This window comes from Molothrus ater, chromosome 4 (assembly GCF_012460135.2).
Source record: "Molothrus ater isolate BHLD 08-10-18 breed brown headed cowbird chromosome 4, BPBGC_Mater_1.1, whole genome shotgun sequence".
Lineage (NCBI taxonomy): Eukaryota > Metazoa > Chordata > Aves > Passeriformes > Icteridae > Molothrus > Molothrus ater.
In genome coordinates, this window is record NC_050481.2 from 22955260 (window position 1) to 22975826 (window position 20567).

General features: G+C 42.5%; 1 protein-coding gene across 1 annotated transcript in view; it reads right to left on the reverse strand.

The window, feature by feature from the left end:
- TSPAN5 (tetraspanin 5) overlaps positions 1 to 19910 on the reverse strand; it is an 83893-nt gene extending 63983 nt beyond the window's left edge. The window contains exon 1 of the mRNA XM_036381839.2: positions 19628 to 19910. Coding sequence (XP_036237732.1) covers positions 19628 to 19708 — 81 coding nt within the window. The 5' untranslated portion in view covers positions 19709 to 19910. The remainder of the gene's footprint in view (positions 1 to 19627) is intronic.
- Between the last annotated feature and the right edge of the window lie 657 nt (positions 19911 to 20567).

Sequence of the window (20567 nt, forward strand, 5' to 3'; positions counted from 1 at the left end):
AGCCTTGAAGTGTTTTGTTCCATTGTCCAACTTTTCATTGAAGTACTTCCAAAATAGATCCCCTTGCAGCAAATAAAACAGATCTCATGATGAACAACTGCCAAATTGTTTTCTCATGGCTTTTCTTTTTTTTTTTTTTTTGCCTTCCTACAACAACTAAACTAAGTTCTTTTCTTGGAAATCCAGTTCCCAAGGGGATCACATCATGGACCTGAGCTCTGGGAATAAAAATTTACAAAGGCATTCAGCAGCACTCATTTATTATTTTTAAGTAAAACAAAAAGTCTTAGAACTCTGTAAGCTTTTTTTTTTCTTATTCTCAAGCCTAGTAAACTAGCTGAAATCTGAAGGCAGTCTCTGTATGGTCACCTAGCTTTAAAGGATCTGATCTTGCCATCAGGTTTATGTTGCCTCTCTCTTTATCAGCCAGTCAATACTAGCTGGCATCCACAACACAGTCCTCCCTCCTTCCCAAGACTACTATGCAAATAAATAAGAAAAGATATTTCATTTATCAGCTGTCCAAGGCTGTAGTATAAGGTAAGATGACTCTTATAAACTTGCCTTGATTAACAAATTTTCTTGGGCTACAACACAACCTTCCAGATGTCACACTTAGACAGCACCGATGACTCCACTCTCCTACCTGGCCATTGATTTACCTTGTGCAACCCCTCAGGTTCTACTCTCAGCACAACACTGATCTCTGCTTCACAGACAGCCTAGGCAGCACAGCCCATAACCCACACATTTGCTTAGGAGCTTTCTCGGGGCCCAGACAAGAAAGGAACTTTACACCTTTCCCTCCAAAATAACAGTTAAGTGCTACATTTGACGTTTAATGTTACAATTACTGGAATCTTCCAGAATAGTAATCACAGAAAGGAATCATCTGTCTGCCTGAGAACACCCTTCAGATTCACCTGCCCATCACAAAATTCTCATTTTTTGTACACTATTTTGTTACTTAATATGAATGCACTGTAATCAATGGCAAAATAAATAAGGATTCTGGGAGTTTAAGCTTGCATGCATTTTCCTTTTGTGAAACGCAGGAAAGAGAGGATGAAAAGGACAGAACTGCAAGGAATTGCAATCCTACATAAAAAACTGCCAACTGTATGTCTTACTGTTATACATGGCCTGGGCTGAAAATGGTTATTTCATTGTAACTGGAGGAGCTGTGTGGAGATCCAACTAGGTCACCATATGGAAACTTAAAGCTCCTCTTCCCAGCAGCAAGCTTTTTCATCTGTGACATCCAGCTGTAGTTGCCTTGGACTGGTACACTCACTTGACTTTACACGCCTCCTACATTTGTAATTCAACCACCCGAACCACTGAAAAGGAAGGTGTCCAAAATTTGTTTCTTAATGGTATTATGTGGAAAAGCCAGGGGCATGGTACAGCAGGGAGCAGATAAAAGGTGTTTTAAGCTACATTCTTCAGATGCAGAATTTTCATTGTGGTTTCCCAGAAGCTAAGCAGATGAACATGAAAGTTAATTGACTCCAGGCAGCAGAATGCTTTATTAGATGCCTGTTGGAACTCCACCTCTCTCAAAGTAAGCCAATACTAATGGAAAAAAGGTACTGGATGTCACTCACTTCAAAAAAACTGGATATTCAATTATCAACCAGATAAATTCACAAAGAAAAAGATCATATAGTGATACCAAGTACAAAGATACTAATTCTGGATCTGAAAGGCTGGGGATTCAGAGCATATTCCCTAAGATTTATTACTATGTACTTGCCTTGTTTCTTACACTTCCCACCAGCTCTCCACCACTGGCCACTTTCTGAGGATATTTACCTGTAACAGACCTATTGCCTGGTCCAGCATGATCACAGGTATGGCCTGCTAGCTACATATCTAAAAAGGCTGAGGTCCTCCTTGGCAGTGACACCTTATTTTAATTATTTTCTATATGAGGAAATGCTTCAACCAAGCATAATATTGGATGTCAGAGAGAAAAAACTAGAACACCTCACAGCACATCAACCACAAAAGCTTCAAAACTTTCTTTCTAGCCCTGTGCAAGTTTTCATTCTTGAGTCCTATCCAAATCCAAGAACATTCCCTTTTATTTTAAATGCAAAATACCCATATTAAGGGAACTGATTAATAGTGAATGTGTCTGGATTTAAAACAATGCTTTAATGCTATATATTTTCATTAAAGTAACAGTTTCTTGAAAATTTCAGAGCTACATTTAATTAGCTGACAAAATTACTTCCAATACTAACCTTTGAAACTTAGAAGGATTTATTCCTTTTGCTTCCAGTTACTTTACTGATGATTATAATTTGTTAGGAACATTGCACAAACAACAAACACATAAACCTCGTCCTACTATCAGTGTGTACACTGAGAATGCCTTTTGAAATTTTGTAACGTTTTACAGACCATGAAGTACAAACTGCTGGCATTATCTGAGGTTAAGCCAGAAAGAAAATTTTGACTAGACAGATTCATCCCAAAAGTTCAAGAAAAAAACCTCGCCTTTATCACCCTTCAAAGTAAAGCAGAAATACCATTCCAGACAAACTCTTACTGGGTCATACCAGGCCAGTATTAATGGTTTCATTTCCATAACTCCTGCAGTAACTGTAGCTCTGCAGATTTCAACATTCCTTTCATACCTTAGGCTTTCCTAACTCAGCCTGGGGTTGATCAAAGGTATCAGACTTTGAAAACAATATGGAAATGACAATGTGTCCACAGACTTGAGTTAATTAATATGAAATATTCCCAAGGGACATTGCTCAGTGTACAGTAGGCAGTTTTTTTCAGGTTGGGTCTGACCACAGAAATTACTAATTATGCCAAATACTAATTGCAGGATTGGTGTTTGACATGGGCACCACTCACAAAAAAACCCTACATGGCTTCAAGTCAAGGCAGGTAAAACAGTCTGGTGTTTCAGTAGCACAATGGTTGTCCCAGTCACATCCTCCCCGAGGGAAGTTGCCCTCTTCCCATATCACTCTTCACCAGCCTCCAGGTCAGTCCATGAAGCCATACCTTGCACAGGCTTTAAACTGGCTTAGCTGGCAAGGACACCATCTTCAAATGCCCTCTGGGACAAAACCATCCAAACTCCAAGCTACCTTTGAACTGTATGGCACCCAGGCAGAAATTAATTATTCCAAAATGTCCTTTTATCACATCTTTCACACCATACAAAACAGAGCCAAACAGATTTTAAAACAAACAAACAAATCTGTTCTAGGTAAATTGTTAATCCACACAAAGAAAACAGAAATCCAGATTACAGGATCTTTAAAGAAACTTTTTTTTCCCACTTCTTTATCATTAACACTTTGACTTGTTTAATAAGAACTGTAGATGCATTGATATATTGTTTCTTCACACACCACAGGGAAAAATAACAGCAAGATTCTTTACCCTAGGGAACTCCATTACACTGAATCTGGTCAAAAGGCAAGGCTCAGCATTCTCTTCCAAAACCTTGGAGCAATTTTTGGCTCTGGAGGTTAATGTTTCACATAATGGTATGTGACAATGTAGCAGACTAAGGATTCAGTGCAATAACTCAAAGTTCTTCATCTTACTTGGTAGTATGATGAATCTAAAATCAGGGATTGTTTACCTTGACTTTTTTTTTTCCCTAAACCATCAGTTTCACATTTCTTTAAAGCCTTCCACAAGGGCAAAAAGAAAGGTGGCTCTTGTTGTTTACTTTTGACAGTACTGAAACCATTGGTACTAGCACAAACTGTAACTACCCACTCATATTGCTTTACCACAAAGTGCTGAAACAATCCAATAGCAGGAAATAAATGCAATACTTAACAAGTTCTGCACTTAGACTGTTTTTACTTTTTCTCTATCAATGACCAAAGCATAAGCAAAACTACACCTGGATGTTCAATCCCCATTCAGCTGTAAATTGATTTTCAGGCATGATTTATATACACACCTTTAATGCTTTGTTTACAGAAATTCTTCTGTCCACCACACTAGCTTACTTGATAAGACAGCATTAGCAGGAATAGAACATACAGAAGCCATTATCTTTAGCCTAAGCTGTTGTTAAAGTTCAGATGCCACTAATAAAATGTGGAGATTTCTAACGTGGCTGCTGGTAGAGCACATCAGTAGTGGTGCTTTAGAGCTGGGCATTAGCAGTTCCCTCAGACACAGAGGTATCATTACGTTGCTGTTATTGTGTACATGCCTGGCAAAAGCAGGACTTAGTGCTCAATGAAGTGCTAGGAATCACTGCTTTAAAAAAATGACAGTAGTGACCAACTTGCTGCCCAGACTGGTAGCAAGGCCTGCAGAAACCACTGTTTTCTGCACATATTTCAGCACATGTAAAGCTATTTCATACAAGCACACCACTACTCTGCAATTAGAGAGAGCACAGTCACAACTGCGTGCTGAGGATGAACTCTGTGTCCTTCATCAGCTAAGTTTTCTCACTGCTCCAAGGATTAGAGTCTCACAGAGCTCCTGTTGCTGCAGGGAAGTTATCAGATAATGGATGGCCAGGAAAACTCTTACTCTGAAACACAAATGAGCAGGAATACTCCCCGGTATGCTCGACTGTTCTCTGCCAGAGTTTTTGATTAGATCACTCTGTCACCCTTTTTGCCAGGTCTTAACTACTTAGGCAACTGAAGTAATTGCTGCAGGTCCTTTGAATGATTTTTCAGTGTTTTGTTTGGGGAACCTCTTTGGGCTCTCTCACACATCCTCCCTTTTTTTGTTTGCTTTTTTTTTAAAAAAAAACTACATTGTATGAAAAGCAATTATGCAGCTGCCAACAAGTGATTCCCACTGAAGTCAACAGGATCTGCTGTTATGCAGAGTCGTAGTAAGTGCCCAGCCATTTACAGCGCTGAAAGCTTTGCGCTCTACACTCTTATGCATGAAGGGCCAAGCAGGGGGCTCATGCAAAATTAATAACATCAGGAAGTGGAGGAGGGAGAGGGAAGGCACTGAATAATTGATCCACGGTTTGTTTTCTGTGAATTCTGAAACAACTTTATGGATGTTTGTTTTGGTTTGCTTTTGTGTTTTTTTCCAAGGTAGAAAGTTTTTGAACTAAAGTTCTACTAACAAAACCAAGTGAAACAATGACAAGAGTGGCCCTTTGATAACAATAACTGTGGAAAAGTATTTTCCCAGAAAGAAAGATGGAGATGGGAAAAAAAACAATGGCGGGTCTTTTTTCAGACCAAAAATTACTGTCCTTTAACTTTTATAAGCTTACATTCTTAAACACCTTCTGCTTTATGAACAAATATAGGTATTCCATTCCTCCTTGCTCTGGAAAAAATTACAGGTTTCTCTTCTCACCATCATTTAACACATAAGTCCAATCACATCCCACAATGCAAAGTCCCTCCTTCCATCTTATAAAGTCCTTCAAACTCCTCAAGCTAGGAGTCTAATACTCCTCACTTGAACAAGTTTGACAACACAGCTACACCAAAAGTATTCTACCCTGCTCCATAAATATCATCTGCAGTCATTTCAAGGACACATTGCAATTGCAGATAGGAACAAGGCAGCCTTTTAGCACAAATGAAAATCTGATCCTAGTACACTACAAAGATTTAAATAGTAATACTCACTGGAGTTCTGATACATCACCAAAGATACAATAAAGGAGTCCCACCAACTCTCAGCATAAAGTGCTTAGGACTTTACACTATGTTTCTAACTCATACAGCAGCAACAATGACCAGTCCATTTAAATTTCAGTCCTGTACTTCAGCCTCAAAGCATCATTCAGACCCTGTGCTTCAACAGCAACAGGCCTTCCATGTGGTGCAAACAGAAGACACAGCACATCCCTCAAATCTCTATGATCATGTCAGTCTCTAAAAGAGCCTCATCCACCTCGCTTGATCCTACATGACTCAGTCCTGCAGCAACTTTTTATGAATTGTTACAAAATGTGAAATTCTTCACATCGGAGGCAGAACTGTGTGCACAGCTCTGATATTCACCCGACTTAGAGTTTGACACAGTAACTAAAGAAGGATTATCTCCCACAGGCATTGTTTGGGAGGTCTTGCACCAACATGAGGCTTGCTGTTTCACAAGGAGATGCTTGCACATTACCCTGAAAGGGGCACACATGTTTATGGAACAAAGGTCAAATAGGAACAAGTACCTTACAAAATGGTACAAAAACAATCCAGTGTTGGGGTTTTACTTCTTCCCCCTTTCCTGCAATCATGTGACTGGACTCCAGTAAAAGAGTCCACAAACTACCTCTCCTCTCTCGCAGCATGACAGTGACTGTGCAGAGGCTCCTGTGAGCTTCCTACTCCGGGTGTAAGAACAGACACAGATACACAGAGAGCCAGAGAAAGGGCTTCCTCAGAGAATGGAACAGAGAGAACAGCCTCTGCAAGCTGGAGTGGAGCACAAACTGAAAGGAGGGCAAACCCAACAAAAATAGGATATTTACAAGCGGCATGGTAAATTCTGTAGGCAGTAGTGAGCTGCTATTGACATGAAAACCACAACTAAGTGGAGAACTTCATCACTGTCATTTAAAAGGCATGACATCTAAAACAATATATGAAATACCACATGATAGAGAGTGCACTAGAAATCCTACACACAACCCTATTTCTGGGATGGGGAAGTTGAAGAATAAAAGCTACTGCACCCCACAGCTGTCCTTTTCCCTCTGTCAGAGGTCAGCCCCACTGCAGGACAGCTGATAGGATCATGAACCTGTGGGGCAGAGAAGAGTATTCAAAGCAACTAAAATGGCTAAATGGGAGTCACAATTCATTCACCTGCCACAGTGGCACAAACCCTTGAGTGTCAGTCTCATCAGGATTTGGACTGATTTTCTTTAATATGCAAAGTTATTAGCTGCATCCGCTCAGGAGCTGCTTCCTCTCCCACAGGTATGAGACTGGTTTAGGAAAAATGGAGGAAAGCAGAAGCTAACAAGGATATGTAAAAATGCAATTGCCTCACATTCCCGAGTCAAATGCACACTTATCTGCATGAAAAAAGTTTCTGCAGAATAAAACATTGATTCAAATATCACCACAAACCTTTAGGCTACCCAGGCAGTGGTTTTGCCTATCTTCAAAACAAAGAATACAAAAAGAAAGCAATGTTTTCAAACCACACCCAGCCCCACAGAGCTGAAGTGGGAACACTATTTGTAACCATGCCAGAGCTCCCAGCAGGAGCAGAGCAGTAGAACACAGAGGAAGCAAAAGTCCTTCTCTGCATGCAACAGCAGTTAGATGGATTTCCAGCCTCTTCAAGTCCAGCTTTTAGGTACATAAATTAATAAACTTCTGCTCTAGCAAATCAGAATTATTTTTTAAGTACTGTGTTATTCTGTGTATGTATTATGTATTTATATGTGTGTATATATATATATGCATGCATAGTGTTATATATATATATATGTAAAATAAATGCGCTAAATGCATAAAAACCTTTTGTATGTAACAAGGAACCAGAAAGGACACTACTTGGGAATGGATAATCATGACAAACTATCTCAGAGAGGTCATTTCCCATCTAGCAGGCCACTCCAATGAAGGTTTAGCACTATTAGAGGGAGTGGCAGTGTTTGGAATAACATTTATGGGAAGGAAAAAAAAAAAAACAAAACAGAGAGGTAAATGATGCAACTGGGAATAACATTTATGGGAAGGAAAAAAAAACAGAGAGGTAAATGATGCAACTGTTCACTTAAGTTCAAATGAAGTTCACATTACAATAACCTTGGAAGACAATCACTGCTTTTTGTTTTTCTAACATCACTGAGCAAGCAGGAGTAAACAGATAACCACTACAACTCTTCCAAAAACAGTGAAGATCAAAGAGCACCAGAGGGGCAGCATCTACATGACAGTGCTCACTGGAGTGAGCTAACTCTTGCCCCAGCACCATGTTTTACACCTCTGTGTACTCCATACTCCAAAACCACTTTACTTAGAGGTGAAACAGGCCATGCTTGTACAATCACTTAAAGTTGACCATGCAGGGAACGGAGAAGCCAGTCCTACCATCTTCCCACACTTCATTCTTGGAGCCAAACAGCAAATCAATAGAAATTGGCCCAGAAGGGAAAGTTCTCAGCCAGATCTGGTAAGTGACTGCTGTCAGTCCACTGAAGCTGCATTGACACATTCAGCTCTGCAGCTTTGTGCAAGCCTCAGCTGTCTGCCGCCTCCTCGTCTCATTTTGATACCAGAATTCCCCACATGGAAACCAACCCTGAAAGGTTCCTACAACCAAAGTGGGAAGTGGTCCTGCAACAGAAACAGGTCCTCCTAGGCATTCACAGATGAAAAAAGAAATTGAGCTAGGCAGCAGTTCACATGCCCCCTTAATGGCCACAGAATGAAAAAGAAACAAGAGAATGTTTGTGATATCAAGCAATATTCATTAAAAACTGGACCTTCGTTATTTTTAATTGCAATCCTATATATTTTATATTTATATTTTTTATAGTCTTCACAAGCCAGATGGATGAATTTTCATCAAGAAATTAATTGGATAACTTCTTGGAAAATAGGAATTTTAATTTTACAAGTCTTACCTCTTCTTTTTTAATTATTTTAATTATAGATTTAATTAATGTTGGACTGACTGAATTCACACATATTCCTTTAGACATATACCCATGTGAACTGGCAGTCAGGAAGACAACTTCTACAAAATGCTATATTTTACCCACATGTAAAAGGGAATCTTTCTGGTTTTATATTTAAATGTCAAAAATTAAAATTAAAAAATCTGAAACTCTTGCTCTGTGCACAGTACAACACTTCTCTGAGCTGAGAGGTGCCCGGGGTTACTTGGCAACCCTTCATGTTACCTGGGACGACCCACTGCTTTGAAATGTCACCATTTCCAAATTCTGTGCCCCAGTGTGAAACACTCCGATCACATGGCACTGCAGAGACATCTTCCACAAGGTGACACAGTTAATTGAAGTCCAGCACTAAGCAACAAAACCCTTGCCAGTATCTGGGAACCCTTTTCCTCAGTGTGTCTGCTCCTACATAAAACCCATTTACAGCACATGGCAGGAACTCCCTTCAAGCTTTTTAAATCACAAGATTTTTAGATCACAGCACACTGTTAAACAGAATGTAGCAGAAGAGATGCACTTCAGTGAGAGGGAAGCACACAGAACTCAGCCTCACAAGGGTAAGTATATGCCCTACATGGGTAAGCAAAGCAAAGGTATCCAACAGGGACAACCTGTGGTGCAGGCCTGGACAAAATGACAGGCACCAGGTGGATCTGCTTGGGCTGACATCCCACACACAGTGCTGCTGCACCCTTGCTTGGGGCACCAGAGCTCAACTGAGAGAACCTGCTTTTCTTGATACGGAGAAAATCCTGACACAAAATAATGTTCCATGTCATGTAAGATTAGCCCCTAAATCAACAAAAATTAAGCTGGACTCTCATCAAGTGTAATCCATGAACACCAGGAAACACCCCACAGGCCGAGTTCCTGCCAGCATCCTTGCAGTACCACTTATTTCATACTCAGTGCCCTCTAAGAACAGTCTACCAGAGTAATGACAGCAGACATACTCAGGTTATAACTCATCAATATCATGTTGATGAAGTGAGCAAAACAGAAGCCTCTATGAACCAAAAATACTGTACATATCTAAAGATACCTAGTCTTCTTTTAATGCTTTTTTTTAATTCAATACCACAAAGAAGAACTAAACATGTTTAGAAATAACGTTACTTGCTTATTGAGGAGGAGAAAGAGAACCCATTTAAGCAAAAGTTCGCATAATTCTTTGGTTGTTCTTCCCTGTAAGAAGTTTTGCTGTTGGGAAAACCAGGAGTCAACAGGTACAGAATAGGTACATAAAGTGTTTTCATAATATTTCCTTGCTTTGCTGCAAGAGGAAAAAAGCTCTTCTGTCACCACACATCAGGAAGGTTGCTTGAAATGGTTTTCAATACAACTTGATGTAACAGAGTCTTCACTAGGAGCAGAGGGATTTTCAAGGCCTTGAAGAGGCATATTGATTTTTCCCAGTTCTGTGGAAAATTGACAGTTCATTCATAAGATCTTGTGTGTGTGATGAAATACTTATTCTAAATGCTGTCCAGACGAAAGTGACTGGAAAGCTGAAACATTAGCTGAAGGATCAGATGTAGAGACTGATGTGTATTAAGATAAATACTGCTACAGCCTCATTTAGTTTATAAAGCTATAGAAGTGGGATCTGACTGTTTTTAGCATCTCTGCAAGTCAGGCCATCTGGAGGTTATATGAGATCACACTGAGTCAGAGTTTGATACCAAATCAAGCACCCCTGACTGCAAGCCTCAGTGTGCCAGTGACATTTTTAAATGCCAGCATACGGAGAAGGCTGAACTGCTCTAGATCTCTGTGTATGTTACAGAAGCAGCCACACTGAGCACTGTGCCAACAGTGACATCCACCCACACCAACCCTTACACCTGCACAAAATACTGCTGAAATCAGGGAAAATCTGTATTCACAGAGAACCACATGTGAGAGACTGGAAGGACTGCTGGCTCAAAGTATTTTGGGTGCATGTGTAGGAGAGTAGGTAGGTCAGGCTTTGCTCTGGAGAGGTGATGCCCTGCTCTGCACACACACATCCCCCCTCTGGACCTGTATCCCAGGCACACAGTGGTCACCACTGCCTGCCACACCACAGGCAGTGCTCCACACCCCAGCCCTGGAGCCCAGTCCAGGCCCAGAGGGGACAGATGACCTCAAGTGCAACCTGGGAGAAGGGCCCAGGAAAGACAAAGGGTACTAAACTGAAGCATGAGGCAAGCACAGGTCTTGACCCTATCTGCTCTTGGAATTTCTCTCAGCTGAACACAGCTGGAACTAGGAAAGGTAGCCATACTTGTTCTTTTCTATATCCTTTCTTTCTCTCTTCCTCTTCCTTCTTCTAACTCTCTCTTCTCAGAGTTTTGAGTAACCTAAAATCAGATGGGGTTGGGGTTGCTAAGTTGAATGGGCTAAGTCAATGCTTCGCGAAGTGCCTAATGTTGAGTGAATGCTGCTCTAAAATTTTGCCAAAGCTCTCTGATTTCTCTGAAGTTGCCAGTGAAGTTTTATGTTGTCTTGACCTCTTGACAACATCTTGTCAGTATTTCTCCTGTGCATCTAACCCAAAGTATGTGAAAAACCGTAAACCCTTTCAGGAGTCTCACCCAGCAAGTGTTCTTTGAAACCCTGCATCACAAGATAGGATATTTTGAGGCAGGAGCAGCAGCACAATCAAAAAAAAAAAAAATAGGATGTTTTCCAAATTCATGTGACAGTACAACAAAACACAAACAGATTATTCTTTACTGATTTAAGGCCTAATGCATTGCTGGATTTTGCACCGTAAAACTGTAATGAAGTACAAGTCAGTACATTCATTAAAAATTGGATAAGTTTTTTTGTTTTAATTCTTTACTGCATTGTAACAATATTTTCTAATTTTTTATTAGAAACAGACAAATTGTACATGAGTACAAAGCCACTATAAAATTCAAGCAACTGGAAAAGTCAGATATGAAAAAGTTTAGAACAGTACCAAACTGGAAGATGCTTTTATGGCTAATGTTGACAGTGACTTCTGGGTTATTTCTAACAGAGCTGGGTTACTTCATGAGCTGTTCAGCTCCTTGCTCTCCTGTCTACATCAATAAAACAATTACAGTCCTGTTGACAGGCTACCAGCCATGCATTTGAGAAGCATGCTGCATATTTTGGGCAAAACAAGGCTCCCCTACAGAACTATAGCTAAAGACCAGAATTTCCTAACTGGTACAATTAGGTCAAGTGATTTTTTTGGGTCAAAATATTTTCTCTCACCTCCAGTTTTAACTGAAAGCAAAACATTATATTCTAAATGCCCGTACCAAATCTTCACAGGTTACTGCTTTTGGTTAATGGAATATGAACTGTTGAAGTATTCAGCCTGAGCACTTAACAACACATCAGCTTCTTGCTCCAAATTTATAACTTGCAGCAGCCCTGGTGCCAAAACCAGTTTATATTTCTTTTCATAGACTTCAAAATGTCTATTTCTGGAATGGGACTCAAAAGAAAAGGAAATGATATTTCACTAACTGTAAGCTCAAGTTTCTCATCATCTACAAATCATTAACTTGCATCTTAGAGAGTCTGAGGAATAAGGAACAAATTAAACTTCACTAAGAAGTACATCAGGATTATTGTAATCTATAGAATTAGGTTTAAGAAAGCATTCTTAAGTAACAGATTACATACATACTTTCAAACTCCTGTCCAGTGCAGAAGACAGAAAAGTTCCTTACATTTTTCTTCTTACTACTTTCCACACAAAAACAACAACATCAAAAAAAAAAAACAAAACCCCCAAAAAAACCCAAACAAAAAAACTCCTGAACTCCACCAGCTCCCTCCAAAAAACATTCTCTCCCAACATTTTGAATCGGAAAATTATCCTACGTCAACTGCACCTTATATGTAATTTTTTTTGTTTGTTTACAAGAACATGCCTTCTGGGTTCCCATCTGGAAAAAGAAAGCATTTCTTCCCTGGAACAGCTCATGCCTTCCCTACATGCCTGTTACATCTTACACTGCAGCTGAATATGTGCATCCTACCCTAATACATACACCAAAAAGTTCACAGTGCAAAGGCTGCCTCATTAAAATTAAGGTAGCACATCCACCTTCAAACTCAGTGTTGCAGAACATTAATTTGTTGCCTTTATTATGGAAATATCATCCACATGCAACAAGGGCAATGGGATTAGGAGCAGTGCTAACTTCTTTCTACACACACAAATATCCATAAGATGTTTCACTGGCACACGTATTCTGTGGGGCTGCCTGTGCTCTGGGTGCCATTCACAAGGATCAGCTCTTCTCTGACTGACACACAGAAAATTCAAAATTGACTCTTCATACTTTGAGATAGATGTGCCACCAGAAAAAATGCATTGTGACAATTCAATCAAGGTGAAAGACTGGCAAATACATTTACCAAATTCATCTTTAACACAGAAGGAAAGTATATAAGCTGCACATGATAGTTCCAATAATATTCACTTGAAACTCATTGACATCAAACAAGAGAAGCCACACAATTAATCACAATGGGTTTTCTCTAGTTCTAGTTATGCTTCTTCAATCTTTTAGAAACTAGAAACATCAAATAACTAAAAACAATAGCACATTTATAAACACCCAATTTTGGCAAAACAAATATTTAAGAGAAAGAAACAGTTTCTCCCAAGTTCCTCAGCTATTTCTTTTTATATTACCAATGATACAGCCTACCACCAAGTTGTGAGGAAACACAAGGCAAGGAAAATTTTTATTCTACGAATGACCTCTACAGATCTGAAGCAAGTCCCCCAAAGCCAGCAGTTACTAAACTTTTATATGCATTTGAAAGACTGAGGCTGCATCTGCTGAAAGAGACACTGAGGAATTCAAGAATGCCAACCTCACAATAATGCATCTATTTCATCAATATATACACCCCCGCCTTTCACTGTTACAAACCAGTGGAGTATTTGCCCAAAACAAGAATTATTCTGTTTCTGGCAAGACCACTGGTGGAAAGCTTAGCTATGCTTCATCTGTGCTAAGAAGAAATGTAAAATAAAAAAATCATTTGATCATAAAAGGGGGAGGGGAGGGAAATGAACAGAATGCTTCCACTTCCACTGCAAGGACATCCTCCCAATGCAAATTTTTAAAGATCAAATGCTACAGAATGCCTCTCAAAATTGCTTCACATTGATTTGTTTGGGTTTTTTTTTAAACACTGTGGCAAGGGAAAAATCATAAAATCAAAACTTCCTTGTGCATATCTGAAAACCAGCTGACATCAGAGAATTATCCTCTCCCCCTTTGAAAAACAAACTATCAACATTGTACAGAATTTAATAAACGATCTATTGGTTGTCCTTTAAAGGTCAGTGCACTTGTCCAACATTTCTCCTGTAACACATTTACATAACCTTATTTTTTTCTGCTACCTTTCTGTGATTCAGAAGACTATCTAGATTCCCATATGGCTGCCATCAAATACAGCAGATGCCAAGCAAATTAAAACACAAGTTATGATTCGTAATATAGTAGAAGATATGTATTGTATTTAAATATCTGTATAGAGGCTTTGCCCCAGAGGTCCTGGTTGCCCTCGATGGGCTGCAGCTGCGATGTCCTTAATTGGGCTGCAGCTGTAACCAATGAAGATGACCAGGATAAAAGGGGGCGGGAAAGCCAGTCAGGGAGAGCCTTGGAGGAGCCCTCACCAGAGAGAGAACAGCATGCAGAAGAAGGAGTCCATGCTGTGAAGATCTGCAGCCATGAGAATACACCAGAGAGGTATGGACTTTAGAAATCTAATAACAATATGGGACTCTAGAGAAATAATAGAAGAACAACAAGTGGTGACCCCGACGTGATAGTTAACCGAGCATAAGACAGCCGAGAGCTGTGGCGGCCAAGAGCTGCGACGATATAAGACAGCCGAGAGCTGTGGCGGCCAAGAGCTGCGACGGAACAGCCAAGAGCTGCGGTGGTTGCTAGCAGAAGATAAGACAGCCGAGAGCTGTGGCGGCCAAGAGCTGCGACGGAACATAGCCTTTGGGTCAGGGAGCTGTGAAAGAGTATGGCCTTTGAGCAAGGAGCTATGTGGGTTATACATGGCCTGTGAGTCATGGGAGAATGTGGGTGTTGTGCATGACCTGTGAGTCATGAGAAAATGTATTGTATTTAAACATCTGTACAACTGTTAACTTAAGTAAAAACAAAGGGGGAAATATAGTAGAAGATATGTATTGTATTTAAATATCTGTATAGAGGCTTTGCCCCAGAGGTCCTGGTTGCCCTCGATGGGCTGCAGCTGCGATGTCCTTAATTGGGCTGCAGCTGTAACCAATGAAGATGACCAGGATAAAAGGGGGCGGGAAAGCCAGTCAGGGAGAGCCTTGGAGGAGCCCTCACCAGAGAGAGAACAGCATGCAGAAGAAGGAGTCCATGCTGTGAAGATCTGCAGCCATGAGAATACACCAGAGAGGTATGGACTTTAGAAATCTAATAACAATATGGGACTCTAGAGAAATAATAGAAGAACAACAAGTGGTGACCCCGACGTGATAGTTAACCGAGCATAAGACAGCCGAGAGCTGTGGCGGCCAAGAGCTGCGACGATATAAGACAGCCGAGAGCTGTGGCGGCCAAGAGCTGCGACGGAACAGCCAAGAGCTGCGGTGGTTGCTAGCAGAAGATAAGACAGCCGAGAGCTGTGGCGGCCAAGAGCTGCGACGGAACATAGCCTTTGGGTCAGGGAGCTGTGAAAGAGTATGGCCTTTGAGCAAGGAGCTATGTGGGTTATACGTGGCCTGTGAGTCATGGGAGAATGTGGGTGTTGTGCATGACCTGTGAGTCATGAGAAAATGTATTGTATTTAAACATCTGTACAACTGTTAACTTAAGTAAAAACAAAGGGTGAAATATAGTAGAAGATATGTATTGTATTTAAATATCTGTATAGAGGCTTTGCCCCAGAGATCCTGGTTGCTCTCGATGGGCTGCAGCTGCGATGTCCTTAATTGGGCTGCAGCTGTAACCAATGAAGATGACCGGGATAAAAGGGGGCGGGATAGCCAGTCAGGGAGAGCCTTGGAGGAGCCCTGACCTGAGAGAACAGCATGCAGAAGAAGGAGTCCATGCTGTGAAGATCTGCAGCCATGAGAATACACCAGAGAGGTATGGACTTTGGAAATCTAATAATAACAATATGGGACTCTAGAGAAATAATAGAAGAACAACACGTAATATGCTGATGTATCATAATTGCAGCATAGCTCATAACTTAGAGTGAATCACCAGCTAAAGTAAAAGTTTCTGAGGTGTCAGTGCTTTTTATACATCTTTCAATTAGACCAGGGTCAGTGGAATCAAGTGTGGATTGAAAGTTAGAACTTTACAATAGTACACATCCATGGTTTCCATCAAGTATAAAAAAGCAGAGAGAACAACTAAAAACATCTCTTGGAACTAACAGTCAGCCTAAAACTGTCTTCCCAAAGTAAGGGGAAAAGAGAGGGAACTAGTTCTTGCCTTTTGTGAAGCAGGGTGGCCTACTTCGACCTTTTGCACCATACCTTTATCATCATTCTGCGTGGAAGGCAGAGGGGGAAGGAGGCATTGTTTGTTTGCCTGCTTTGAGTACAGGAAAGCATTCTATCACCTCTACTACAGCTTTATGCTCGACCGAGAAAGGAGCAGAAAGGCTCATGAGGAAGCAGCGTCTATGGCAGCAGCTGCCAGCCGGGAAAGGTGGCACACGGAGCACGTGGTGCTTTAGCACCAGCAGCACGGCAAAGGGAAACACTGCACCGCCTTCCCGCTTCAGATTCACATGCATCTGTGCCTGATAGCTCTTTGTCCCTAAATATTACTTCGGTGACTGCCCAATGAGCTTTCCTTTTCCTCACCAGCACAGTAGTCTCATAGAATAAGCTCTTCTGAACAAACATTGCCAGAGTATTTACCAATTTTAACACTGAATTGACACAAGAAATTAAGCCTGCAAATATATCTAGAACATTAATTATGCATAGACTCAGCAGATAATACTGTTTTCTACAACAGTATGAAACACATATTTAGGCAAGAATACATTACCTGGGCTGGTGCAAGCCTGAGAACTACCTCCGGTCACCTTTAGTCACAACTACACACACAGCATTGGAGTGCAATTTTTCCATATTCATTATCCTCAAAATTCTGATGTGGTTTTTAAGGCATGAAATACCTGACCAACACAAAAGAAAATAGACAAAAGGGTCTGACCATTTATTTTGCCCCTGTTCTGTGGTATTTAAAGCCTCAGATTTTTGTAATAACTTCAGTTTAAGTAGCAAGTACAATCATTCCCTGCATACTTTCAGCAGATCTATAATATTCTGCTATTCAAAGCACTGACAATTTTCTTGTCAAAATCATTACTCTTCCAACTCAGTTCTCTTTATTTTTAGTCCATTGTTTTTATGATGCAGAACAGAGGTATTTTCTTTGTTTACATTAACATTTTAAAAGGTTTTGTTAAAACCACTATGTAATAACACTCAGATAGAAGGCCTAACAAGGTGTGCTCCCTGTTTGCAAGACCCTGGAAAGTGTCATGGGGTTAGGATGATGACCTCTTCACCATTTCAGTCTATTTACAATGGCTATGTTAGTGGCTATTTTTGATTATCACTTTCTGTAAACAACCAACTGAATTTGCAATTTTCGTTTACAGCTTTTCTGGCCCAGTTATTGAGGAGTTTGCTATTACTTCAGTAAAAATAATATTAACATGTATGCAACAAGAATATCTGCCTATGTTTTCACTCCAAATCATGAGAGATGTGGTAATAAATGCAGGCTTTCTCATAAAGAGATTACAATATTCTAAAGAAATTACTAAACTCTCAAAGTGCTTGGTCTTCATGAATTTCAAGAAGTTTTGCCAGGAACACAAATGAGACAATTAGCATTTTGCAAAAGAGGAAATCTGCAAGCAAGGGCCTCACATCAAGCAACTGGCAGAGTGGGTGATACACAATTATATTTTTTCAGGCTCTCGGATCAGCATTCCAGCAGTATAAAGCCTTTGGTCCATTCAGTATACAACACAGGCACACTTGCCATCATGCAGAAGCTACACTGCATCGGCCTCAGTAACACAGGAGTAAGAAAATCACTAGTTACAGAAAACCTCAAACATAACCACTTCCCCACTTGCACCAGCCAAACATTCGCCTTCAGAGAATACAATGAAGGAAATTACAGGATTTAGAGCTTTTGAGACACTGACAGTGTCTGAAAGAGCAAGTTAACATGGTTCTATATATTCCACCATAATCTCCCTCTCTCAATCCAAGGACACAGCACACAAGTGTTCCTCACACTACTAGCTCCCTGCTGAAAAATATCCGTGCTCACAGCAACATATGCCCAGCAAAATCAAAACAAAGAAACAGACAAGGGCAAAGAACCATGGCAAACTCAACCACTGAAGCCTGGGCCAGAAGTACAACCACATCAGCTCTGTAGGGTAAAAATACTACAAAGCTCGCTACATCTGCCGGGGTCGGTCTGAGGCCAAGCAAACACTGACATAAAGCCACAGTCAGCTTCACTCTGGCTGCAAACCTTCCTGTTTAAGAGAAGTAATACAGTATGAAAGTGGACTTAATCAAAACTCCCATCCTTTCAAAACATCTTCTTCAGATATGTTTATTTTCCAGGAACAGACCTGAGGTTAGCTATGGATACCTGCAATCCATGTAACCACTGACCTCTGCTCTCCCCAAAGGGACAAACAGAAGCCCAGCACTGCCCAAAAGGTTTCTCTCCTCTGTTCTTCCCTACCTTCATCCATAACCTTCAAAGTGGTGTTGGGGCTTTTTTCCCCCAATTCTTCTCTCTAGTCCAAACAAGCCACTATACCAAATATGTATTCAACTTGCTTCCAAAGGCCCTCAAAAACACATCCACACTATCTGGGTTTGATCCAGAACTGGACTCGATGATCCTGGTAGGTCCTTCCAACTCAGAATATTCTGTGACTCTGTCAGGATGGGTTTGTGGATGTTTCTCATTGCACTGTGGAATACCTCATGTAAAAAGGGGAATTATACATGCAAGAGCCTTCACCTGACTTTAACATTCCGTGCAGTGAGAAGACCTCACCACTCACACATGTGTGAGAATGCTCACCTCACCCCACCATCCCCCTGTAGTTAAGAAATCTGGCACAAACGTCCAAAAACAGCTGCTTCTCTTTCAAATCCAACACACTGAGAAGATGCTAGAAGTACTGATACAGGCAGGTTACATTTCACTGTACAGTTCTGCCTACTCCACAGCCGGTGGGCAATGGTGCAACAAGATACTGGGCAGGCAGATCAAGCAGTGCAGCCAGGAATCCCAACAAACGCCCAAACAGGCCTCCTACGGGCTTGCACTTTAAGTATGGGTGGAAATACCCTTTCCCCCTCCTCCACCCTATTACTGCTGCTACTACTACGGGTTAACAGCTAATCATAATAAACCTGTGCCATATACAACTTCATCATTGTGAAATCATTCAGCACTGTGCAGAAAACCTGAGCTGTGATTCTTTCTATTATTTGCATCGAACAGGGATGGCAGCGTGAAAACATGCAGATCAATTCGTTCTCCATGCCTGGGTGCCTGGTTGCTCCCTTCCTCTCCCACCACAAAGCAGAGGTGGGGGAAGGAAGGAGGGAACACGAAAAAAGGAAAAGACGGCGAGGTGGGAAGAAGACACGAAATCCGCTTCATACTAACAACAAAAGCAATTAAGAGGGCCGGAAGGGAAGAGAACCGGCACCCTGGGGAGGTGGAGGAATGCAGCACCACAACTTGCCCGGGGAAGGGCTGGCCGGGGCGGTCGGGTCGGAGGCGGCGGCAGCCCTGGCCTCGCACCCGTGCCCCATCTAAAATGCCCCCGCGGCCTCACGCCGGGCTGTCACTCGTCCCTGCTGCTCCTGCCCGTGCCCGGCCCGGCAGCGGCCAGGGAGGAGGAGGAGGAGGAAGCAGAGGAAGACACGAAACCGGCCCCACTTACCCAGAAAATGACATTGAAGCCGAAGATGAAATATTTGATGCAACAACTGACTTCAGGCCCCTTGTAGTGCTTTCCGGACATCCTCTGCGCTCATGAAGACGCTTTGCTCGCAGCCAGGGTGAGAACCAGAGGGGGAGGGGGAGAATTAAAAAGGAAAAAAAAAAAAAAAACAACAACAACAAACAAAAAGGAGAAAGACTAGGAGGAGGGGTCTGGGAAGACTAGGAGGAGGGTGGGGGCAAGACTATGAGGAGGGGTCCGGGGCCGGCGCGGCGAGCAGAGCTCAGGGCCGGCTCCGCGCCGCGGGGAGATGCGGCAGGAGCGGCGCAGCGGCGGGTCGGCTCCGACTTGCCGGGCGCCGGGGATGGCCGGCGAGCAGCTCCCACCTCCTCCTCCTCCTCCTCTTCTCCCGCATGGAGGAGGCCCCGGCTGCTCGCGGCGGGAGGCAGGAGAGAGCGACAAGAAGCAGGGCAGCCGCCGGCAAAGGCGCCGCCAGGGCAGGATCGGCCCGGGCAGAGGCCGGAGCCGCGCGCCCCCTCAGCGCCAAGGGGCCGCCGCGCGCGCCCCGCCCCGCGGCGTGATTGGCAGCGCTCCCCGCCAATCCGACCGCGCGAGGGCCGCCGGCACTGGGGGCGGGGCGGGAGCGGCCCTGAGGCTCCGCCCGGGCCGGGCGTGCCAGGCTGAGGGGCTCCGGCCCCCCGGCCCCCCGTTCCTCCAGCCTCCCTTTCCCCCGTCCGTCCGTCCGTCCGTCCGGCGTCCCGCCGTGACACAGGCCGGGGAATGCCGAGACAGCGAGGACTGGCCCCGCCTGGCACAGAGAACAGCGCTCCGTCAGCGGGAGAGCTGCCAGGAGGGGAGCGCCGGTTCGAGGCTGGCTGCGGTAATGAGGAGGAGCATAGACCGTAATAGATAGCACCGTGCAGGTTGTTCTCAATGGGCG